Below are 26180 nucleotides of genomic sequence, written 5' to 3' on the forward strand. Positions count from 1 at the left end.
TCTAAAAATTCTTCTTGGAAAGCAAAAAACACAGATAATAGGAAAACACCTGTAAATCTTTTGCATCCCTTTTCAACCTTTTGCATCCTTACATCAGCTTGTTGTGATGTTACAGACTCCATTCCACTCACAGTGCTGTAACTGTACTTCCCCTGTATTTATGACAGAGCAAACCCAACACAATGTGAAGATTGTTCTTTGAGCTCTGCCTGCTGGTATACATTAACCCGGTACAAGATCTACTGAGCTGTACCCAACAAGGACCGGCTTCTAAATATTGTCTTGTGCACAGAGGCAACTCCTACCTTCTGCACAGCAAAACTGCTGTGCAGCTTGCCCTGCCCTGCTGCCAGTGATATTTGTTTGGATTAACTAGTTAACAGCAGAAAAAGATGTGTCCTGCTCATCACAATGTCTTGCTTTGAGTGTTCTTTACAGTGTGATGTGCATAGCAAAGGGCGGCTTTTCTGAAAGGTAAGCTGAAATGAACCTGACTCCCTGTTTCTGTCACCTTGTATGAATGTCAGGGCCAGGTTCCTGGTTCATAACCTTTTATCTCTTTGAAAATATTAAACATAAAACACCCTCTGATAAGCAGTGATAGTGCATTTTGTAAGGGAGTTGTAAAACAAATAAGGCAGTTAAGAAAATTGACTTAAACGTTCCCCTCTGGCTCAAGGGAATTTCCTGCTTCCTGGCTACAAAACCAGTCTACAGGGGAGAGAACAGTAACCATTTGAAGGTGTGGGAGTACTAGGGGTCTTAAATAATTGCAAATCCTAAGTGATAAGAAGTGACACGAACTGCTTATTTCAGCATTTTTCTGACTCCTCCAACAAACCAGTAGTGCTTTCCCTTTCTATTTATGGTCCCTCTGGTGGATGAAGGCATTTTATCTCTTTCTGATAGTGGTTATACCCCGTTATCTGCCTCCCACTGCATAAACTTCTGTCTATTGCTAGTAACTTGTTACCAGGAATTTTAAGTGTAATTTGATTCTGAAAAACACCACATTAAATGAAGATCAGGTATAGTAGCAAAGTGCAGACTAAAAATTGGCAAACTGATCACCAATTATATCTCATCTATAACAGCCTCAAGGGCCTTTTGGTCAGAAGGACCCCATAACCCACCATTTCACATGTCTATTTCAAATTATGCTTTTACCACAGTGTTCCAGATTTAAATGCCTAATTTAAATTAGAGTTGGAGTTCAGTGCTAGCACTCAGCATGTCTTGGCTAGGTTTACTTTACTATGATTGACTTAATCATCCACTTGGACATTGTTTCCAATTTTTTTGATAAAAAATAATGTAGATAAAAGGTTTTGCTGCTTCACTAGTTGAAATCCAGTCAATATTGTAATCCTTGCCAAACCTCTTTAGTCTCAGATGACAGTCATTATCAAACTCAAAAGACACTAATTTGGGGGTGTTAAGAAATAACAGCTCCAAGAATAAAATTGTTCCCACTCTTGAGGGGGTCATGGATATACTAAGCATGATCAGAGACAGGAGGGAAACATCTAGATTTTTCTTTCATGCCCAGGGATTTTTCAGATTGTTCTGCAACTTCTTAGAGATCCACGACTGGGACTCTGACTGCCTTTACTCACTGGTGGCACACAGTGCAGCAGCAAGGCATCTGTCCTTGGTGACCTTTGAGAGGCACATGGCAGGGATGAGCACAGCTGAGCCTTGCCAGTAACACCCAAGAGGGCTGGTGAGGCCAAGGGTGGCAGAAAGAAGTTGTTTGAGGTCAAGGACAGAGGGGAAAAACAACAGCCCTGGGAATTAGAGCAGGAGGTATCCTGTTTGCCACAGTGCTTTTCTACAGGTTGTTCATACTGCATAGAGCAAAGCAGAGGGCATGCCTTTTATAGTGGGAGGTAAAAAGGAATGGCCTCAACACAGCAAATTAAGTTTTTAATTAGATTGCCTTTCACATTTTTATCACATGTTTCAGCTAGAGCCCAGCCTGCAAATGCTGCCTACTGTAGTCAGGCTCAGTGTGCTCATATGTGTGCGTGACCCTGCATACTGATAATTCACCAACTTCTTCAGCCTTTTCCCACAATGTTCCCACCATTATAGCCTTACTGTTTGGGCTATTACTGAGCTAAGAAACAGATACTGAAATATTTTTCCTCTCTTTTAAGTAAATCATTCAACATGTGGGAGAGCAAATAAAGGATGGAAGGTGACTTTTTCATGAAACACAGTAGTAGCTCCTCCACAGTCTACAGCATACATGATGCTTTACAGAATGTCTGAGCTTTAAACAAAGGTAGGTCCTCCTGTAGCCTTCCAGATTTGCCAAGCTTTCTTGGCCTGCCTGGTACAATTCTGTGCTTCCTTAGGAAAGGTCAGCAGCTTCTTTCATACATCATAACATTCAGCAAAATCTGAATAAGTGATTTACACTAGTAAGTTCTTTTGTTAATTGGGAAAGTTAAACTTGGCTTTAACATGCCTGCTAACACCAAAGAAATGCTAAGAATGAAAAGGAAATGCAAAGAAATGCTAAGAATGCAAAGAAAAGCAGTTGTGGGCAACTGCTATTCCCAATTAAAAATTTGTAGTTCTGAGCTTTGCCGCTCACAGTTCACCTCCTTTGAAGAAAAAAAAATGGATTTTTTTCCTTTGCTGCCTGATGTTTAGTACCTGAATTTTCTGTCTGTAGGATCTGGGCATTTCACCCTTTCTTTTTATTCTTACAACACTTCTGTGGATCAGGAAAGGTTTATTTCGTAAATTCAGTCTCATAGCTAGATAATTTTCTGCCCATGATCACACAAGATAGAGGTAGAAGAGTTGAAATATCAAAAAAATCACAACTTTTTACACCATCTCATGTCTAATGATTATTGTCTAAAAGATTTAGAGCAAAGTTCTTATTATTTACCAGAGGAATCATATACTTACAAGAATAAGGGATATAAGGAAAGTTTTGTGTGGAGTTTCAATTTAATTCCCAATTAGCTTTGAATAAAAGTTGAAACAATCACAGTGTCTGATTTGCCTCTCTTGTGGACCCTCCGGCTTCGGGTGAAAGAATTTCTATTTAGTTTAATTCAGGATATGCACATAAAAGCAGATGCTGATAACACAATAACACTCCTTAATTTCCATATTCATGTATCCTCTGTACCCAAAGCTTAAAATAGTATCTTAAGGAAGCTACTTTGAACCTTTATTTTGCAATATTTTTCAGAAAGCTTTTGGAATGGAATATTTTGTATAATATAAAAATAATCTAGCTATTTGGAAAACACTATTTAAATATATATATATATATGTAAACCCATTGCCTTTTCATAGTTATATAAAACTAATGTACCCATAAAATAATTTTAAATATGTTTTGAAAATTTCCCTGAATGCCACATTTAGTACCAAGTGTTATTCCTACTGAAATCCAAAGGAATCACAAGGAAATAACCTGAATTCTATTCAGTGCCATAGAAATATTGAGGCTGTCATGACAGCAGCATTTTAGAACTACTTCATGGTTTCTCCTTCCTACCATTCACCTGTGTGGAATTTTAAAGTTACATCATGCTTTTCACTGTCACTGTGATAGAAATAAAAGCAAAGGAAAACATGATATACCTCTCTTCTTAACTCTCTACTCAATTAGTAACTCTTTTTTGGCAGTTACAATGAAAATATTATGTTATATTGGTGTAGATAAACGGTATTATTTTATTTGCTTGTATTAAATCTATCTTAATGGGTAGAATAAGTCTTGCCTGTAATAGTGCAGTCTTTCTTCTTCAGTAATGATATTTTATTGAAGACTTCAATAACAACAGATTTTATCCAACACAATAATATTCCTGGCTTTTATAAAACAGACCATCAAAGCAGGAGAATTTTTTTTAAACTAGATTTTAGTGAGTCTTTTTCCATATCTGTGACCATTAACATAACAAACTACATGACTTTTTGCATGCAAATATTCAAATCACTAAATACAAGTCCATAATATTTACCAAAGTCAACTAAGACTACTGTGATTCCTTCAATGCAACATTGTATCCCACAGAGTGATGAACTGCTGGAGGAGAAGAGTTTCTTATCCTCCCTCTTGACCATTTTTAGCCCTTCAGTAAATCTTGGCTTTTTCTTGTTCCACAGCTGAACTTTTGTGTGCTTTTGGCGAAGGAGGGATTGTTCCCTGTTGGACTCTGGTTAAGACTAGGTATGTTCATGCTGGGGTCTGGGTCTGGAAAAGAGACAATAGTAGCTTTCTTGATTAAAACATACATAAATCTCCATGTTCTTAGGAAAAAATAACTGGGTTGTGAGCTTAGATTCATTTTTATCAGGTTTATAGGTAAGGCAACATTACAAAATATTGTATTCCATGGTATTACAATACAAATGGTGTGAAGGTGTAAATGCAAATGATAAATGTTCAAATTGTGTCTTTTTATTGGTTAAGGGATAGCACCCAATATTAAAAAAAAAAATCCAATGCATTCACAGTGATACTGTCTGAAAGCTCATCTTGAGTGCTCTCAGACGTATGGTAAGAATTTACTTGCAATTCATTAAAAGCTTTTCTGAATGGCATCAAAAAGGGAAACACAGAGTGCATATTGACTTCAAGGATATTTAGTAATCAGTAGAGCAGCTGGGATTTTCTAATTATTTCCATAAGTATCAGTTCAGCAGATTAGTATAACTGAGACCTAGTGAATGACATAGACTGCTATAAGGAGAAACAGGAGGAAAAAATCTTTTTTTAACCTTTTTCATTGACCTAAACAAATTTGTATCGATTTATAAATCAAATCAAAAGCATTTGAGTAGCAACCATTTTAAAATGGAATTTCTTCTTTTTCTTTGAGTTTACTTTTGGTGAAATTGATCTCAAATAGTTACTTTGTAGAATGTCTATTTCCCTATCATTCTGCAATGCAGCTAAAGATCCCTTAAAATGAAGTATTGCTTCTCTGAATGTAAGTTATTTTATTGGACAGTTACTTAACTGATGCACTACCTGAATTTATTGCTCTACTAAGTCATTCATTAAGCAATTATGAGACCATTTAGAAGCTTCAAATAGCTTTTGGTAGTATAGCAGAGATAATTTGACTTCCTTTAGAGAAGAAAAAAAGAATTAGAAATACAAGGCAGAAGTTATAATTTTTTTTCAATGTTCCTTCTCTTCTAATCACAGGCATATAAAGGAATATATTTCAAAAACTAGTCTCTGGTAAACTAATCTTTTTTGACAGGCAGTTGCTCACTTGAAAAACCTAATAATTTCATGCATCTTTGAGAGATATTCATGTATGGTCTTGTGCATACCTTTGAAGCATCAAATACTCCTTCAAAAGAAATATCTTTCATCAGATCTTTTTGTTAGCCATGCTAATTTAGGTCTAAGAAGAAGTTCCTTAGAATTCTTGTAATCTGCTTAGAAAGTGATATAACAAAAGGAAAGTTTGGTGACTGCCCTAGCATGGCTGTGCAGTGATGCATACAGAAGTGTACACTTACATAACTAGTTTAAGATTGCAAACACAGAGCTAAAAGTTCAGCACTGCATGAAAACAGTACAAAGAGTCCTGATCTAGAGTTTACATCAACACAACAAAACCCAGAATCTGTATCTCACTAGCCCCCTTAGTTGCCTGACCATTCCCTTGTCCACATGAAGGGCTTCCTTCAGTCTTGGGAGTGTAAATTGTTAAATATTATAGTGGACAAATCTTGTTCCTAAACTCTGCTCACCTGTCAGTTGAAGGACTGGATAAGGGACTTACAGCAAAAGGATGTAGTTTTAGCTCCCACTCTGCAGAGTATTCAGATAGTGAAGGTGAGTGAATACTATTACATCTCAAAGTGGAAGAGGAAGAAATAGAAAAAGGAGACTGTAGTGATAACTGAGAGCCTACCTACTTGAAAGGGAAGGAAATTTAGAAGATGCCAGCATCTTCCTCTTAAGCCTTGGAATTTGACTGTCAGTTTTGGGACATGGAGTTCTCACTCTGCCTCTCATCACATGTTATCTATGCAACAGACAGGTGCAATACTTTGTTCCCCCTCCCAGCCCTTTTGGTCAGTCTTGTTCCCTCTGAACCAGAGCTAAGTGCCATAATAGCCAACATCAGGACTAGCCACCAGACACTGCAGTCAGAAATGCAGGAACCACTGGCTGGCAGAAATCCTGCTGCTTTTGACTTAAGTGCCAAAATATTTTTCCTTAGAAGAGAATGTAGCCAAGTACTAGTGAATGGTCTGTCATGGAAAAAACCTAACTATCCCAAGGCAAAATAATATTGTGACTGTATAATGCAACTTCATGATCAGAAGCAACACCTTCTCTAACCAAAGAGATTCAAGCCAGGTTTATAATTAGGGTAATTTATTCTAGTGATTGATTATACTTTTGCATGTAAGTAGTACAAGGCGGCTGCCTTCAGAAATTTTACCTAGTCCTCTGTTCCAAGACAATTTCTCATTCATCCTGGTCTGCCTTTTCCCATTCTTGCCCTCAGGGACCATATAACTTGGAAGTGACTATGAGGTGTAATAGTAGGGGATAGCTAGGATTTTCAACACCTAAGGCATGGAAAAAGTTTTGGAAACTTCTAAACAAAGGAAAAATGTGGATTTGAAGTGAGGGAAGCTGCACAAGCAGGTGCTGCATCTCTCAGAATAGGGGACAACCATGATGTGGAGCTGGGTGGCGGAGAAGGTGTTTTAAGAAAAACTGTGTTCCTGAACTGCATGGCATCAGCACCAGCCAAATTCTGATATACTCACTGTCTCCAGAAAGGAGGTGTCTGTATATTTTATTTAAATAGGAAGACCATTTTTATTTCCCTTAAAATTTAATTTTAGCTAGGGTTAAATGCCTCCACATGTATCTTCAAACACTTTTCTTCTGCCTCTGCTTTTCAGCTTTTCTTTTCCTAGATTAAATAGTAAAAGTGAAAGGTCACTGTCTGCGCATATCTCTGGGGAAAACAAACCCCAAACAACAAACCTTCATTTTAACCATGGCTTGTCCTGGTAAGAGAAACACTCAGTGAAGTACCCATAAAAGTCATGAAATGCATGCTCATAGAGGAGAGACGTTTACACTGATTCCTTTAGATGAAAATTATTGCATTCACTGACCCTTGAGAGCATATCAACATTTAATCAGAACATTGTTTAGTAATAAACACACATTACCTGTATAAATAACACCTGTTTGAATCAGTAATTTTATTTAAATTATATATATCTACAAAATGTTATATTATTGGAGGGTGAGAAGCTAGAGCAAAAGAGGGAGAGGTTCTTGTCCTCAAGAGTTGGTGTGGTGTTGAGATATACCAACATTTAAAAGAAAGTAATTGTCATTTTGTAGTTTCCTCTCAGAGCCTGAGATTAAAAAATAAATGAAATTAAATTCTCTCTGCTGCTCACACCCTGTCCAGCATTGTGCATCACATTTAAAATGTTATTCAGGTCAAAGAAAGTAGCTTAGTTGATGCTACCCTTGTAAATCAAGACATCTGATATTTTCTTAACATCTTCTTGTATGAACTGTTGACAATTCACTAACACCTGAGGTTTTGATGTGAGATGGGACTCAGTCCTTGAATAACATCTTTCAGAAACAGAAAGGTCTAACTTCACACTGCTTTGTTCATCCCAGGATTATGTAAAACACTATGAAACCCTACCAGTGAACAAAGCACATCCATAGTTATGTCTACACTGCTAAGAATATCTAACTTCAAAAAAGCTCCATGGCCTTCATGGTTTCAACAGCTTTTATCCATTTTGCTCAGAAATAGTGCCTCTGGACGGCTACACTTCATCTGAGTTTGCTTGGCATCTCATAGGGGTGCACCCAAACCCCTAAGACATACTGTTTACTTCTTGCCTTTTAACTATCCACAGTGCTGTGTATGAGTGCAGAGCTGTATCACAGTGATGCTATATGGAAAGCAAAAACAAAGAGAAATAATTTTATAGAATAAAGTTAAGGATATGCATTGCATACTCCAGGATCTATGACAGTGCAGAAATGAAGGCACAAGGACAGTGTTCCATAGCAGCAGAAGGCAGAAAGAACCAAAACTGTTCTATAAAAATTGGTTCTTTAGAGAACTCTCATAAATAAACTACTATCTAAACCAAACCCCATTGTCATCTGAAAGTGAACTACTAGATACACTCCAAAAAGAAGCCTGGCAATTAATATATATTCCATGAAAATGACCCACCCCAGTATACAGACTAATTTGTATAATCACTGTGCCATTTGCTCACTTTCCCATCTTTCAGCAGAAGAAGCCCTGAACAAAACTGTTGCTAGCTTTTCCACAGACTCAGTTCATATCTAACCTCATGTCTTTATTCATGATATAAGATGTGCATCATCTTCCCCCAATCTTCAAGGCAAAATCATTTATACATTTTACCTTGTAGACAACTGTTTGACTTGAAAAGGAAAAAAAAAAAAAAGAAAAAAAAAAGGAAAAATTCAACAATCTGGATGCCAAACATTTCATCAGTTATCTGGTGCAATGTTTAACTATCCACAGAGTCAGTGACATGGCAGACACTGGATTACATTGGTTTTGCAGTAGTCTCTTGGATTTTTCTAAAATGAATTGAATGTTTTCCACTACACCAAACCCAATTCCATCTTTCCTCAGAGGTCATGTCTTTTACAGGCCTTCAGTTTTGCTTTCTTCCCTAATTCCTGTCACCCACATTTGTCTTGAAACAACCAAAACTAGACACAGCACTCCAACTGAGGGGACTTAACAGTGCTACACAGGGAAGACACTACTCCATGTGTTCCACATATGACATTTATATGCTTTTGAGAATTATTCTTTTTTTTCTCTACAGTTTGACACTGTTGGCTTCTGTTCAATTTTCCTTGCAGAATATCTCCTAGATGCTATTCTGAAGAAAAGATGCCTACAAAGTCTTTCCCAACCTCTACTTATTGAAAGATCATTACCACACAGGGATCTTGTGGTTCTGCGTGAAAGATCTCTTATTTGTGTTTCAAGTCCATAACAAATTTGTATTAATTACCAGCACTTTTTATCCCCTTTGCCCTTAGACTGCCTTTCCATGAATAACAACAATCCTATACTTTTCTCTATTCTGTTATCAATCTTCTCTTTTTCCTAAAGAATCCTGAACTTCTTAATGTCACTGACACTTTCATGCAAGGCTTCTTCCTTGATCTCTCTGTACTTATGACGAAATGTCAAAAAGCCCATCTCCAGTTACTTCTCTCACCTCTTGAAAGAAAATTCTGTTCCTGAGACTCTCCAAGAATTTAAGAGGCATTTTTTACCACTTGTCTGTGTTGTCCACAGACAACAGTTGTTGTCCATGTTGTCTGATGGACCAAAACTCCTTGGCTGTCCTTCTCATGATACAGGAGGGAAGGCCCTAGAATTAAGAACTTGTTTACATAAGGCAGTTCTGCCACCCTTTCCTTTTCTTTCTCCATGCCTTTCTGAAATAGGTGTGTAATGACATCCAGTCCCCTGAATTATCCCCATAGGGCATTATCAGTTTTCTTGCTCAAGGTAACCAAAGTGTTCAGCAGAAAGACTGCCTTCCGTCTTTACTACGATCTCACCTCTTGTACAACTCTGTTACTTAGAAGAGAAAAAAAAAAGGCTTATTATAAAAAGAATGAACCCTATTAACTTGACCCTTTTTTAAAGGCAAGAAGGATTATAGTAATTCTGACAAATTCTTCACACTTATTTAAATGTCTCATAACAGACCTGCAAACTTCATAGGAGAGAACAAAATGCATTTCCTTGTTTTTATTCTTTGAGAAAATATGTACTACAGAGAACTTCTAAAACCATTTTAGCCACGATAAATTCTTGCAAGCTGTTTTGTTAGAAACTGTTATAATTAAATAACTATCTTGATGTAACTGTTTCATTAAAAGAATCAGATGTGTTCCTGCTTCTAAGTTTCTGGGAAACCACAAATAACGGGTTTGGTTGGTTACAGCATTAGGACTTTTGCACAACACAGTTCAGTCTTTCTGAGAAAGTTCAAGTGTTGGGACATATTTCTTTACCTGATTTTTAGTTTTTCCAACAATTACCTCTACCCAGACCTTCTCCATCCGCTGCACCAAATTCACAGTAGTTCTGCAGTTGCCAATGTTACAGCAGTATATCCATAGCATTGCTTCAGTTTGGATAATTACATTTTAGTTAGCTTCCCTCTTTAATGAGCCACCAAAATATGACTGAATAACCTAACTTCAAATACTTAGCTGTGGCTACAGCTACTACCAATGATTAATAATATTATTGTTGAGCTTGAGTACAATACATATGTCCCTGAATTATTGTAGATGTAAGGGATTTGATAACAGCTAATGGTGACTCACCCCTAAAATCTACAATACCAATTTTCCATTTTTGGGCTGATCTCTGACAAATAAATTAGAAAGCCCAGTTGCATGAAACAGCATGTAACTAAGGTAACAGGTCAAATACCAGCCCTGATCATCCATATGTGGCTTCTGGGTGCAGTTTAGGTGTTTTTCTGGTGCTCTTCTGGTCTGCTGCAGGAGTCAAAAAGTAGTAAAGAGCTATAGCACCTGTAAAATACACTACAACTTCTTTGCATTTGTTTCAATGAAGTTGGGTGTCTACTGGCTTTGCATACCATGTGTTGCGTTCTTCTCATGGTTGATGCTTTTCTTGGGAAATGAGTTTTCATTTGCAGCTTGTGTTACAGGTTTTTTCTGGTTGGGTATTTTCTTTGCTACTTTTTTAATAATGTTGTGCTTATGGTTAATAGCTCTTTAAAGTAGATGTGTTTTCTAGTAACATCAGTTATGGCTGCTGTTAATTAATGATACTTGACTGTGTTTTTGCTCTTCTTGTCAGTAACAACTTTTGGACAGATGAAACAGACAAGGAGGCACATAGGTGTATATTGCTTGTTTGGAATGGGTTACTTTTCAGAAGCCACTAGTATTTTTCAAAAATATACAAATATTTTTGATAAAAGAAGAAATCGTATTTCCTCTCCAAAATGCATTATGATATTTTATTTTAATATGATGCCGTGAATGACCCTTCCCCCCAAAAACAGGACTTTGAGCCACGTTAGTGTAGGGTAAGATAAAAAGTAAAGGTCCTTTAATAACACAGGGCCTACAGCCCACAGGAATACAGGATGACATGCATGTGTCTCAGTTCTTGTTTCCATGGCTTTTATAATAAGATCCCTCCAATCATTGCTTTACACATTTCTCAGTCCAGCCCCAGTCCCACCCCTGGTCCAACCCCCTGGAATTGGGTCTGGGGTCATCAGGACCCTCTGTCTTCATCAGCTCTTCTTCCTCAGGCACACAAAGGTCTCTTGGAGTTCATCCAATTCTGGCTTTTGGGTCACTCTGACCTATGTTTATGTTTCATTCTGTAGGCCTTCTGATATCCTTCAGCTCTTTACCTTGGAAAGGAGTCTAAACAAGATTAATTAACTAAAGGAATTTGAGCTCCCTGTTCTGGGACAGGGGTAGTGATAGAAAGGCATTAAACTTAAACTGTTAGAAATATTAACCCTCTAAAAATCTACAACTACTGTGTTCCTAAAATCTACAAAATGTAAAAATCAGAACAAAAACCCTTTCGGCATCAATATGTTTCCCCAAAAAGTACAAGAGTATTATTGTAAACTCCAATTTTTTGTGTTATTTCTCTGACTTCTTTTAGTGATGGGAGCCTTCTCTGTTTCACACATGAATTTTTGCTCCTGCAAAAATGTCAGAGGATGCTAATTTATTTCATACTCAAGCACATAGCATAGTTAGCCATAATTAGACTATGAGTACATGTTCCTCAGCAGTTCTGATGGGAAATCTTTTTCCAGGAGACCATTTCTTTCTCCTCCTTTTGTTTGTTTTCTATTTTAATCTGGTCGTTTATAGTTTGTATATGTTTTTCCCCTTTGAAGATGTTCATTAACTTGCATAGAGTATAGCATCACTTCCAAAAAAGAAATAGGGAAAGGAGAGAGAAGAAAACAAGTTTTTTTTCTCAGCACCCTATAATTCTCTTTTCTGCATGATCAGTTGTTTGCCCTGCTCATCTTGCACACCTTTTTTGGACTGACTTTTCCATGCAGGGGAACTCTGGGGCTCTTTCCTACCAGGTCTGTGGTGTGTAGAGCAATGGATCTGAATTGTAATTGACACTTCATAGTTACTGTATGTGAATAACTGATAATAACACTTTGACAACTGAAAGTGTCTGTGTTTTGGAGGTACCAAACACTCTAACTGCCAGTGATGCCAGCTAAGATGTGTGAGTATTTAGCGGCTCTGAAAACCAGTCCAAGTCATTTTTTTGTTCATGCTACCTGTATTCTACTTTTCTATCTGTGTGGTCTCAGTCTCTCACAAGGCATTTGCTTTCTTGGTGGGATGTCTCTATGTCTAGAACTTTAAATGCAAAGATAGTTTATCTTGAATATAATATTTTATCACCTGTTTTAACAAATAATGAGATGTGATTGCGATGTTCTCACTGTCATTGAGATGAATAAGAAACAAAACTGTTGTCTTTGGTGAAGGAAATACTGCATGCAGTTCTGAAGTTTGGGGCTGCGACAATGAAGTACTTTAGATTGTTTTGCCTCTTTCAAAAGTCTATAAATTCATATTCTTCACAGAAGCAGAAGCCAAAGCCTTTCATTAATTTTGGAAAACAGCACATATGTGCATGTGCATAATGCAGGCTTGACACTGACTTATGGAATCAGAACCATTTAGGTTTTAAAAGACCTCTGAGTTCATTGAGTTCAACCATTAACCCACCACTGTGAAGTCCACCACTAAACCATGTCCCTTATGCCTGCAGTTTAAAACCTTTTAAAAGCCTTTAGGGTTGGTGACACAACAATTACCTGGGGCAGCCTGTTCCAATGCTTAGCAGTGCCTGTGGTGAAGAAATTTTTCACAAAACCTCTCCTGGCGCAACTTGAGGCCATTTCCTCTTGCCCTTTTGCTTACTTGGGATAAGAGACTGATACTTGCCTCACTACAACCTCTTTTCAGGTAGTTGTAGAAAGTGATAAGGTGTCCCTTAAGCCTCCTTTTCTCCAATGGAATAAGAATTACATATATATATACCTAATATAAAATATAAGTTGGTAATATAACCCCTGGGTATTGCTCATGAGATAAGAAAGTACTAAAAAAGTCATAGTTCTTATATGCAGGAGTTTCACTCAAAGTGAACATATAGGGTCCCAATGTGCAGGAGACAATGATATCTCATAATGTCTTTTCTTCTGAACTTCATCCAGGGCATCATAAACCACTGTATAAAACATAATTTGAATCCTGAGCAGAAGGAAGAAAATGGAAGGGAAGCTGATGTTGGGCTGAGATCTGAACTTGTTACTTGAGGATCACTTCAGCTGAGTAACTAGTCAAATTATTTGGGACTTGGCTTTGGGATAATGGCATTTCAGTAGACAGAAAAATAAGTAGGAGTTTATTTTTCATAAGCACTAAAGGCATTACTGGAAGCAAATTGTATAGACTATAATACATGCCGGTGGGAAGCTGAAGAACTGTTATTTTTCAGATAGTGAAGAAAATCTAATTCGTTTACCTGATTTCTTCAGAGTGCAAAAAAAAAAAAAAACCCAAAACCAAAACACACAAAACTCCCCAAAAATCAAACAAAAAAACAAATCCAAACCAAAACAAATCTCTCTCTGAATTAACCCTAAACAAGAAACAGTATTAATTTTGATAAAACAAAACCCTGCACAAATTGTGGGGAAGAGGTGGAAAATAAATGAACAAAATGTGATGCTTAGCTTCTTTAAAAACAATAATGAATTTAGCTGGCTTTGATCTTCATGCCATTTAGAGGCAGAAAAAAAGAAAAAACTTCTTTTAATAACTTTTTTCAGTTCAAATTCATCAGTATATCTTTACTCATAGTTGAAATTCACCAGATGCAGTGTTGCAGTTCTGCAAATGAGGAATGACTTTGAAGATGGCTTTCACAAGCCTGAATGTTTCCTTGGACAAGAGACTCATTTAAATAACCCCTGACTTCTGCTTAGCTTCTAAACTAAAATTCTTCTAGTTTAAGTAATGGTGAGACTCTGTGTCCAGTTCTGTGCTTCTCTGTACAAGAGAGACATGGAGCTCCTGGAGTGACTCCAGCATAGAGCTATGAAGATAATAGTACTGGAGCACCTCGATTACAAGGAAAGGCTGAGGGAGTTAAGCGTGTTTAACCTGAAGAAGAGAAAACCTGGAGGGTATCTTATCATATCTGACAGGAGTGTGCAAGAGGATGGCGCCAGGCTCTTAGTGGTGCCAGGCAATAGAACAAGAAGCTATGGGCAGAAAGAGATGCACAGAAGTTCCACCTGAATATGAGGAAGATCTTCTCTACTGTGCGGGTGACCAAGCACTGGAAGAGGTTGCCCAGAGAGGTTGCAAAGCCTCCTTCCCTGCAGATATTCAAAATTCTTCTGATCAGTCCTGAACAACTTGCTCTAGGAAATTCTGCTTGAGCATGGAAGTTGGACTGGATGACCTCCCGTGGCCCTTCTAACTTTAACCATTCTGTGGGACTCAGGGTGGCAGCGATGCTCCAGTAAGGGGACTGAGCTGCTCGCCGTGTGCGGTTTGCAGGGCCGGAGGAAACAGGCGATTTCCGAGGGGCCCGGGAGACTCCGGGTGGCATCTCCTCAGGGGCTCTGCCAGGCTGCGGCACCGACCTTCACCTGAAACCCGAGCCGAGGGACGGAGGGCGGTGCGCCGCTACAAAAGCGGGGCGGTGGCAGGTGACCCGCCCCGCAGGCACCGGAGCGGGCTGGGGGCCACAGTTACCCACGCGTGTGGGCGCAGCGTGGGCTGTGCAGGTAAGATAAAATAACATATGGGTAAAAACACAGTCAGGAATCGGACTAAAAGGGTGTTATACATTTGATCTGAGGTAGGTTAGGCATTTTGTTATCATTATTAATTTAACCTTCATCAAATTTATTTGTGGCTTTTTGTTGGAGTTTTGGGGGTGGTTTTTTGTTATTTGTTTTTTTAACCAGTATGTTTGATAGACCGGGAAGAAGAGTTTAGGGAGGCTTGGAGCACCAGTCATTTACTGCCTCTAAATCTCTCATAGTACTTTATGGCACGAGGAGTGCATGTCTTCATTATTGTAATAATGACTGTCTTATGACTGCTTAGTTTGTTCTAATCAAATATAAAGTAATGACAGAAACCCTCTACTCTGTAATAGATCATCCGCAATATTTTCTCTATGGTCTCAGGATTTAACATAAAAGACTACTAACTAGGCTACTGAGCCAAGTCTCCTTGTAAAAGTGTGTGCTGTTCCTAGTATCTCATTAATAGTAGTTCTTTTGTCATGCTGATACAGATTTTATTTTATTCTTAGTTGTTCTATTTAAGTAGAATAAAGTTGAGACCAAAATGTAATGAGTCATGGAAAAACCCACAGATGTGAACTCTTTAAATATTAACTAATTCTAAGTGTTTTGTTGGTTTTTAAATGCAGGTTTTGTTTAATCTGACTTTCTCATAAGCAAACAATAAAGAAGAACAATGAAAGATCATTTTTTAAATTCCACAGAAAAGGACATCTCTGATGCTGGTAGGCACGAACACCCTATGTATGTTTGAGGAATATATTTCATAGCTTTGAATCTAAAGATGCATTATAAAACTTTCCTTAATGCTATAGTGGTTTTGTAGGAGATAACACAATGAGTTTCTACTAAACTAAAGCCACACCTAAAAAACATTTCTGCATGAATCATTGAATCAAGTTCAACAAAAGTCATTTATGTGGATGAAACTATTTAGGAGAGTCCTAGCCTGGGCATGAAAATGCTATTGAGGTAAGGTAAGCTGGAAACACATTAATGCTTTTAAATGGTTGTCTAAACCAGTCATTGTAAAAAAACTGCATAGAAAATTCTATTCATAGCAAGTCAGAAGTTAAGGTAAATGTAAATATGGAGTGGCTGGTGTAGGGAGACCCTTTTCTTCCATGTTTTATGACTGGCTCCCTACTGTGGTTACTCATCAATTTCTTTATATACTTCTTCCATCTCATTTTATGTATTTAGAATTATAAGATTCCTGGGATAGGACTCCTGCTTCATGTAGGTTTCTGAAGCCCCTAGCATGAAGGAAGTGGGACATGTGAAAACCACTGCAATTGAAAGAAATAATGAAGATGGTTATTCCAGGCAAACACAAGTTTCTGCAGTTAACTTCCACCTCTTCTGTGTTACCTGTAGCAATTATAACCTTCACTATAAGCAAATCCACTCATTTCATTAGGGCTTCTCATTTGCATTCATGTGTGTGTTTGAAGAATTAATTAACTCTTTCTTTTAGTCTTTGATAGTCTTTCTGCATAAATAAATTTTAATCATAAAAATGAAGCTTACTTCCATCTTGGAAACAGAGGTGGAAGCATTTTTTTCTGGAGTAAACATGAACTAAATAGCAATGAAGTTTCAAGAAAAATTCAGCAGACTCCTCCAAGGATGTGAGAAAAACTATCTTTAAATGTAAAAAAAATCAGCAGTGAAAGATGCATGAAATTGGTGCAATAGTTAGACTATTACATTAAAAGAAGTCTGTTTTTTATTTAACAGAATCTGCAAGCAAAGGATATGACAATCATTCTTTCCAACATGAAGAACATCTTGAACAAAGTGACAAATTAAAGCCCAAGAGAAAAATGTAGGTATTATTGAAACTTAGCCATGGCTCCTGATGTACTAGGTGTATGGGGGCAGGGGAAGAAGAGTTTAGTACAGCCTTACGACAAATCCCCAAATCAAAAAAACCTCATCCTAATTAGTCTTTTGTATTTTCCTCTAGGAAAGAAAATGAGAAGTCAGAGAAACAAATGGTTGGCACGTTTGAATTGGTTAGTGTCTAGTTTGATGGTCTGTTTTATTTTTTCTTTTCTTTACTTGTCACTGTGAGGTCCTTATGAATTGATTTAATAGACAATGAAAAGCCTGAGACCTACTGAGACCTCTTTAAGTTTTCCCCTCTTATGTCAGATTCCCCTGTCGGTGGATTGGTAGCACTGACAGCAGTTCAACATTAGAGTTGTTGGAATATGAAGCTCATCCCTGCTGAGGCTGTTCTAGGTCATATATACAGCACAGGCCCTTGCCTTGCCTTTGGCTAGAAATGATTTCTCCTGTATCTGACATCTGAGGGATCTGGTCTCTGAACCAGCAATATGGTTTTATGTCAATTTTCTATACAACAGCTATTCCCAAACAGGTCTTACATGTGGACTTGCTTATTTGGGAGCAAGAGAAGTTTTATTCTTCTCTAATTTATCCATGCCCATCTACATTTTGTAATAGGTTTAGGACAGTCAGCAATAAAATGATCTGATTTCAGACTAACCAAATCCTAGGATAGCTATGGCAGTTTAAATTCACATCCTTCTTTAAACCAATGTTCAAGGGTAGACAATCCTTAAGATAACTATCTCTGCTAAAAACACTTTCTACTGGTAGAATAAGCCAAGTTCTGGTCAATAACTCGCTCCTGTTTACATTGTAAAGACATTATCTTAGTAAACATGTAACTTAATGGAACACAAAATACAATATATTGTATAAAGTTCATCATCACTCACAAGCATGTAGTTTCTTTCCAAATGGGGAATCTGTGTTCCACCAATATTCCCTAAGCAGACTTAGTGAGTACTGATTTAAAGATGTGTTTGGCTACTACAAAATTCTTATATTCTGAGTTTACCTTCAGCTGGAATGTTGCTGCTTTATAGAATATGTAGGTAGAAACAAAGCTGTTCTGTAACTCTGCTGTACTGTAGCAAATGCATGAACTGTCAAATGTAATGTCACTTTTTCTTCTCTCTGTCTTTTTGGGTTTCTTAATGCTCACATAGTTTCGCTATGCTGACTGGGTGGATGTCCTTTTGATGGTAGTTGGTTTGATCGCAGCTGCTGCAAATGGTACTGGAATGCCACTTATGATCATTGTCTTTGGAGAGATGACAAACAGCTTTGTACTAAGTGGCATGGAATCAAATGGTAAAAAGTTAAAATTGGACTTCTCTACATATTGTTTATGTTTTGCTACAGGTTCTAGGAGTCTTTTTTTTACCTCAGACTATGCACTTGTACACATCTAAGCTAGTACATAATGAGAAACATTCATCCTACTGGAAATATCCCAGTCATTTCAATCAATCTTTAATGACAAGACCAGGACAAAACTAACATGTTGGATGTGCTCTTTATAAATGAACATCAACTTTGGCGAGATAGTAAGGAGCATGACCAAATCCTCTATCATCAGTTATCAGGCACTAATTCCTTAAAAGTAAATGTACATTTGCCAAATCATTTTGTATTTTCTAAGGCCCCATTTGCAGAATACAAAACATTCCCAAACTGATGACCTCATATTGCCATGAATTAACTTCTACATAGAACACTTTCACAAACATTACTACTTTTTATTTCCCTTTCACAGATACTTCAGCAAACAGTTCCAGCTGCCCATCAGTTTCAGGTGTGGATATAGAAGGTGAAATGACAAAGTAAGATTCGAAGATTTTCTTTTTCTATTTTCTCTTTGAGTAGAAGTCAAATGTTTGCCAACAATGCATCACCGGCTTCAGTATTTAATTTGGTGTGATAAATCAAGGCTACTTGTTGCTTTGTGTGTTTAACATCTCCTGCAAGATACAGGGGGGTCACATGGCCTTTTGTTCCCTTATTCCAGGTTTGCTTACTATTACGTGGGAATCGGCTTTGCTGTGTTGATCCTGAGCACCATCCAAGTTTGGACATTTTTGGTTGCTGCTACAAGGCAAACAGCAAGGATCCGGCAGAAGTTCTTTTTTGCAGTGCTTCATCAGGAGATGTCTTGGTTTGATACCACCCAGATAGGAATGCTGAACACGAGACTGACGGAGTGAGGGTTCTGTTCTGTTTTTACACCCTCACTTCCCCACACCTAAGTATGACATCTGAAAGAAAACTGCTATTTTTCTCTGTGGAATAGCCTATAAACAGGTTTAAAAATAATGGCTAAAACCCCACCAAACCTGAATTGTGAAATATTACAGCTCTGACTGAGAAATTCATTATTCTTTTCATCTTCATTTTTGCAGTTTCTGCGCTATAAGCATTGGAAGGGTTTTTACTGTGAAATGCCTGACACTGGCTTTCTAATATCCATGAAGTACATGGCAGTCAGTACTAGATAAACACCTCTGCCGTCTCCACCTAGTTTGCAAACACTGAAATCTCTGACATTTTATGTAATGGAAATGAGCTGGTACTTGCATCCAGTCAGATCTCAGGCTGGACTTTGTCCCAGTCAGTTAGTCTTTGGAGATTTTCAGTAAACTTAGATTAGGGATGAAGGTTTTAAGCCTCAAGATGCTATGGGATATATGCCTGAAAGAATTTTTTTTAATATTTCTTTTCTAGTTTTTAAAATAGTTTTGATCAGAGCTGTGCCCTTAAAGGTGTAAGAAGCTTAAATGAAGCCACTCTCAACTCTAGTATCTGTATGTTCTGGGAAGAGAAAAAGGGGAAGGAAATTTATATGAAAAAGGGAAGTTATTCCAAATAGTGTTCTGATGGAATGGAGATAACCATTCATCTGAGTCTGTAGCCAAAATTAAGAACATAAAATGCATCAGAGCTGAGTAAAAGAAATCCTTTGTAAGTGGTCATGTTGGGTGAGGAGGCTGCTTGAATATTTACTTGTATTTCTTCATTTGGATGGCAGATAGGGCAACTAGATCTTTTGTAAGTTAGTGACAGGGTATAGAAGCAGCAGAGAATGATGAACCCTTAAAAATAGGAGGTTTCTGCTGTATTTTGGCCACAGAAGAGCCTAACAGTACACTCCAGCAGCTGTGGTTAGAAATTTCACTAAGCCCATTAGAAAATGGCAAAGTTTCTGACATTAGGCCAAACAGCATGAAAAGAGGGGGAGGGAGTCACAATGAAAGGCATTCCAAGCTAATAAATCTTTCTTTATTATTATTTAAAGGGACATCAACACCATCCACCAAGGCATTGGAGACAAGATCTGTATATTTTTACAGTTTTTTACCACATTTCTGTCAGGGATTATTATAGGATTCATCCATGGGTGGAAGTTGACACTGGTGATTTTGTCAGTCAGCCCTCTTCTTGCTGCATCAGCAGCAGTTTGGTCAACTGTAAGTGTGTGGGGATTAATACACAAAGACCAGAAAAACATTACAACTCTCATGCATAAGAAAGGGGAGAGAATGGAAGGAAATTAGTATGACTTCTAAGCTGGGAGGTTGGCCCCATACTTTCCTTTATGATTTTGTTCTTTTTGGAGCCTTTCTCTGGGTTCCCAAGCACATACTTGTGAGTCATATTCCTTCTGTCTGCATCTTCTGTCCTTATGCCATGTGACAGGAGAGTAATGTGCACCACAGCATCTTCCTTAAACAGTGATTTACTCCTGAAGAGTATTGGGGAAGCCCAGGCACATGCTTGTGACCCTCACTTTTCCCTCCTGACATATACTTTTCAAGCTCTTTCCATCTGCACTTACACTTAGCATGTCTCTTGCAAATGATTTACCAATTTATATGCTTTGTACAGAGTAGAGCCTGGGACATATATACAGCTGCTGCAGACTGTAATGACAAAAATCAGTGAAATATTTGGAGAGGTTTCCCTTTCAGACAGGAGAACATTTTGCCATTTTGTACTCTTGTAGCCATATTAATCAGTACAGCTCATATTCTTAAGTGGCTACTTTATATATGATGCTATGGGGTGGGGTTTTTTCCTCCTTAAAGCATTTTAAATAAGCAAGGAAGAAGAATGTTAGAGGCTTTAAAGCATTTGACTTGCATATTTCAGTGTCTACTGGCACTCTCCAGAGCAGCTATGGCACACCTCCCTGACCCTACATACTTCATAGTGTACTTTATGGCTGTCCTCATTATGGGAGAAAAGTGGATCAGTCATGAAGCTCATCTGATGCATGTGTGCCATTTGACTGTAATGAGGATGCAATGATAAGTTGAGCTGGATTTGGGGGAAATTCAGAGGAGTTGACCTCCACTTTCTTAAAATCTCATCCTATACATATCCTTTCAATAGGTTGCAATAACAGGTTTTTCAACTTTCCAGCTCCTGGCATCCCTTACTGCTAAAGAGCTGTCTGCTTATGCCAAAGCAGGAGCTGTGGCAGAAGAAATTTTAACAGCAATCAGGACTGTTGTGGCTTTCAATGGACAGCAGAAAGCATTAGAAAAGTAAGTTTTTAATTAATAATTATATTTGAAAATATGGAAAGGGAATTTTTTTTGATTTGGTTTGTGGGGAGTTGGGGTTTTTTTGTCTGGTTGGGTTTTTGGGGTTTTGTTTTGTTTTGTTTTTTATTTGAGGAACAGGGGAATGAGATTCTCCTTGGTGTCATTTTATCTTTCTGTAAGCGGACAAATCACCTGAAAAAAAATGGGTAAACAGACCTAGTCAGTGAATTTTGTGTTATCACTGCAGCATAGATTACAATTTCTCCTCTGACATCTGGAGTGGAAGTGAATGTGAAAGTGGTGGGACAATTGTCTTCACCTGGTAGTCAGATGCAACAAAGCATGTGTTCAGTTGCTTAACTTGTAGAGCACATGTGCTATTTTCTGATCTTTGAGTTTATATTCAAGCTACACTCTATAATAGCCTTAAGTAAAATCACATTACTGGCTTTTACAAGTTTAAAGATTTGCAAATAACACTTGTAGTTGGTCAGTGTTGGCCCTAATCACATCTAAAAACTGAGGTAGTTGTGGCTGGTCACACACTGACTCACATACATGTCAGATAACTCAACAAGCTGAAATAATAACATTCAATATACAAATAAAGGGCATCATTGATCCCTTGCAGCTAGGCAAGGCAACTCAGAAGACCTGATTCATGAAACTCTTGTATCTTTTTCAACTCTTATGTTTGCCTTGGTCTCATGCAAAATTCCTAAGGTGGTCAGCCCAAGCTCAGTGTTCTACATCCTGTTCCTGCATTTGTTTGCTTCTAAGGACTGATCTCTGACTACCTCATAGGTCTGTATTCTGCATACTGGCAATTGTCTTTAAGATGCCACATTATTAAGACACTTTCTGCTTACACAGGGAAGACAAAAACAGCCCTAGGATGATCTAGATCAGTTGTTCCCACTTCTTCCCATCTTCTGCAATTACGTCTGAAAACTACATGGTAGGAGCTGCTTCAAACTATGTCTAAAGACAAAAATAACTGATACCTGAGTAACTCTGTGCCAGTAAGGCTTTTCCTTTCCCTGGCTGACCAGTCAGACTCTTCTACAGCTCCACCTCCATTTCATGAAAAAAATACAAACCAAACAACAAACAAACACAACCAAAAAACCCCACCAAAAGCCCCTGTGTTGGTGGCTGTCCTAGAAACATCTCCTTCCAGGGACTAACTAGGGCATTTTGCAGATTGTGGATTGTGACTCCTATGCAGCACTTGAATGCTAGTCTGGGAGTTAGAAAAGCATCCTTTCACTGCACAATGCCTCCACTGACCACACGTTTACTCTTACAAGGGACCTTCAGTCATCTTCTGTTTCTGGCAGTGGCTTGGCTTTTCCTCGGTAGTTGAGTGATCACAAGTATTTGTCACGCTGCTCAAATCCAGGGCCTGTTTCCCTGGAAGACCTATGATGCTGCTGACTCAAAGGCTTGGTTTGAAGAGCACAACCAAGTCAGAACATTTAAATATATTTGACTAAGAAATACAGCATTGGTGACATGTGAGAAATTCATGTGAACAAAATTAATGCATTTTTTTTAAATTGCTTCCCAGCTGAGAGAATTGGGTGCTGTCCTGCTATGGAGATGTATTGTACAGAAAATACATACTGAGGGGAAAAGTGCAAGTTGCTGAGCATGTTGCTGAAAGTAAAAAGATACACAATTCTAAGGCTACACTTTCCATAATGAACTTGAGTAAATGAAAGTTATTAGCTGTAAACTACAGATTATTGAATTTTAAGTATCCTTAGAAAAAATAATTCACACATTGAACTTGTCAGTCACTGATCTTCTGCGTCTGCTTGTTTCCTATATTGCAAAATTAATCAGTAAGGTAACCTAAGGGAAAGGTACTCGACTTCCCAGAATGGCCAGTAAGAGAACAACTCCCCCAGAGAGAGGTCTCTCTCATTTACCTCCTTCCCTAGTGCCTGGGTTTGTTGGGGTGTTTTGTTTTTATTTTGCCTTTTTTAAATGTGGAAGACTACACCTTGCCTCTGATAGATAATGCTGATAAAATCTTTTCAAGGTTTTCTTTCAGGATTAATGGAAACAAGTGGTTCAAGAGTGGTATCATGTTGTCCATGGTGATAACAAAGTCATGGTGTTCAATTATTTTCTAAATATGTCTTCCATAACAGTATGCCAATGTTGTCAGCATATATCAGAGCAGATATATTCAAATGAATTATACCCCTAATAGTGCTCTGTCAAAAAAAAAAATCTGTATTCTCTTTGAGATTTTAGTTTTATTACATAAATCCTTTTAATTAAGAAAAGGGTGGTGGGAAATAGCAATCAGAATGGCAGGTAGTACCTGTCAAATTAATGGTTTCCTTATCCACTTTCAGGTACAATGCTAACCTAGAGACAGCTAAACGTGTTGGAGTGAAGAAATCCATTACCACCAACACATCTCTAGGTGTTTCACAATTTCTTATCTTTGGGTCCTATGCACTTGCATTTTGGTATGGAACCAAGCTTACTGCTGAGGATGAACATTATGATATTGGCCGTGTGTTAATTGTAAGTACACCAATGCAGCTTTGAAAAATGTTCTGTAACTTCAGAAAAATAGTTACACAACTGGTGTATCTATTTTCTGCCACGTGCTTGCTGAATTAGCTGCTACAGTCTCATTTACTATAAAAGAACTGGAAGGTATTCCTTTTGCCTAGCTTGTGATATAGCAAGTTTGAACAGGGCACCTTGAATTCCCACCCTAATCAATGCAAAGGCAGAAATATCTCCACTTTTCTCACTTATCTTGGGCTCTATTTGTACAATACAATGAGCAACATAGAGCTGGTGTTTAGAAGTGAAGACAAGTAATCGGGACTGCCAACAGATTTTTACCTAGACATACAGATGAAGTAGATCTCACTGGTGTGTTTAATGTGTACTGAGAAGTTTTCAAGATCTTATTTAACCACAATATCTTCTGTCCATTTTGTCATTTCACTGTGTGTGTTTATAGTAGATTTCCAATATGTCTTATGTTTGTAACGGTTTGAGGACATTTAGCTATCTTATTATCATTAGAAGTTTGGCTACATGCTTAATTTCCACACTTGAGTGACTTCTGATGAGCTCTCCTCAATATGGTTCTTCAGGGCATGTTAAGTGAATTGTGAGTTAAGAAAATCTGGACTAAATTTTGTGAGCCTCCTAACTTTGGGAATGTCTGGAAACAACAGAGAAAGATATTTGGACATAATAGAAAATGTAAGAACATTCAAAAGAAAAGTAATGCATTTCACAAAGGCATATGTCAGAAGTTATTTACCCCAGGAAAATGGGGAGTGGACATGAGGCACTGTGAAATCCACCTTTCACTTTTGTGTTTCATTTTCCTGTGAGGGGTTAATTGCCAAAATCTTTCAAGTGCACCTCTAGGCACTGGTGACATTGTAATCATTAACTGCAATGCTCCTCTGCATCTCCCCCAGGTGTTCTTCGCTGTGCTCGTTGGAGCTTTCTCCCTAGGCCAGGGAGCCCCCAGCCTGGAGAGTGTGGCTAAGGCACGTGGGGCTGCCTATGAAGTATATAAGATTATCAATAAGGTAAATATCTAAGTATGTAGAATGCAAATCCTTCAACCACACTCAACTTCCCCTCCCATTCTTTTTATTTTCCCCTTTGAGAAATGTAACAAAAGCACTCTAAAGCCCCCAAACCATAAACTCAACAGATGCCTACCACAGAAATCCGTAGTATTTCCACTCATACAAAGAAAACAACCTCTTTATTTGTTAGAATGAATGCTGGGAAACCTAACGTGTATCTGAGATACACGGTTGAGGCATTTCTCTCATATTAGACTTTCAGATCCAGGTGGAAAGTAGAAAAGCACTATATTGCTTTTTTTAAAAGAATGTATGTGCAGAATTTCAGCTGAGCTGTGGTTTATTGTGGGGGGAGTTGGTGAAGAAGGGATTAGTACTTCTATTGAAAGTTACAATAATAATAATCTGTAATGCTGATGTTGCTATTGAAAAGTTTTTCCACAATATTATCTTGGTCTTGCTGTGTTATGTGGCAATTGCGTATCTGTGTATATAAAATATTTTTGAAAAGTAGGACTAAAAAGTTCATGAAGAAATGGCTACACCATTCTTGATATGAGTGCAAAATCCTCCTGTACAGATTACTGAGGGCCATGTTTTGGCTACAGGATAGTGCAGTTAACTTCTGTAGTCACAGACTTTCTGCTATGGATTTTGTTGCATTTGAAAATCTTCTGTATTTACCAAAGTAGAATTCACAGTTACATGTTCCCTTGTATTCAGTATCCTGCAAGTAAAATGCAGCAGCTCTGCAGCGGTGTACTGCAGTGTAAACGAGGAGATGAGAAAATAAAGAACAATGTATCTGGCAGGAGCAACAGTTCCAAAAGTGAAATAACAGTTTTTAAAACCTCTTTCCAGAAACGTCTCATAGATAGCAGTTCTAAGGAAGGCTACAAACCGGACAAACTCATAGGAGAAATTGAATTCAGAAACATCCATTTCAGTTACCCATCCAGACCTGATGTTAAAGTAAGTGTTTGGTTTAGATTACTATACTGAAATTCTTCAGCATGTGTCCATATTTTTGTCTTATATTGTTGTTCTTGAATGCAAAATGCATTCCTGTTTTGGAGGACAGGGCATTATTATTCACCCAATAGTGCACAAAGTTCTAGACCTATTGTCACTGTCTATCTCCTCAGAATTCTCTTCTGCAGGACAAATCTAAAGATACGTGTTGTTCCTAGTCTCAATTTCTGTGAACAAGCACTCTGATAAATCAAGTAAGATTTTTCAAAATATGTCTGTCATT

The 26180-nt window shown here is 37.9% G+C and overlaps 1 protein-coding gene across 12 annotated transcripts in view; it reads left to right on the top strand.

Annotated features, from left to right (window-relative positions):
* The first annotated feature begins 276 nt into the window (after nt 1–276).
* The window catches only part of ABCB5 (ATP binding cassette subfamily B member 5), a 50051-nt gene continuing 24147 nt past the window's right edge, over nt 277–26180 (top strand). For 3 of the 12 annotated variants that reach the window (XM_071560882.1, XM_071560890.1, XM_071560893.1), the window contains exons 1-15: nt 277–474; nt 2160–2287; nt 4141–4204; nt 13330–14913; nt 15570–15665; nt 16681–16768; nt 16910–16958; nt 17964–18108; nt 18554–18620; nt 18806–18997; nt 20090–20261; nt 21217–21341; nt 23711–23885; nt 24809–24922; nt 25787–25897. In XM_071560882.1, the coding sequence (XP_071416983.1) occupies nt 15617–15665; nt 16681–16768; nt 16910–16958; nt 17964–18108; nt 18554–18620; nt 18806–18997; nt 20090–20261; nt 21217–21341; nt 23711–23885; nt 24809–24922; nt 25787–25897 (1287 nt within the window). In that variant the 5' untranslated portion in view covers nt 277–474; nt 2160–2287; nt 4141–4204; nt 13330–14913; nt 15570–15616. Of the gene's footprint in view, nt 475–2159; nt 2288–4140; nt 4205–13210; nt 14914–15569; nt 15666–16127; nt 16572–16680; nt 16769–16909; nt 16959–17963; nt 18109–18553; nt 18621–18805; nt 18998–20089; nt 20262–21216; nt 21342–23710; nt 23886–24808; nt 24923–25786; nt 25898–26180 lie in introns of those variants that run through there. The other 9 variants (XM_071560885.1, XM_071560887.1, XM_071560883.1 and 6 more) reach the window with 9 other exon arrangements.

This window comes from Pithys albifrons, chromosome 7 (assembly GCF_047495875.1).
Source record: "Pithys albifrons albifrons isolate INPA30051 chromosome 7, PitAlb_v1, whole genome shotgun sequence".
Lineage (NCBI taxonomy): Eukaryota > Metazoa > Chordata > Aves > Passeriformes > Thamnophilidae > Pithys > Pithys albifrons.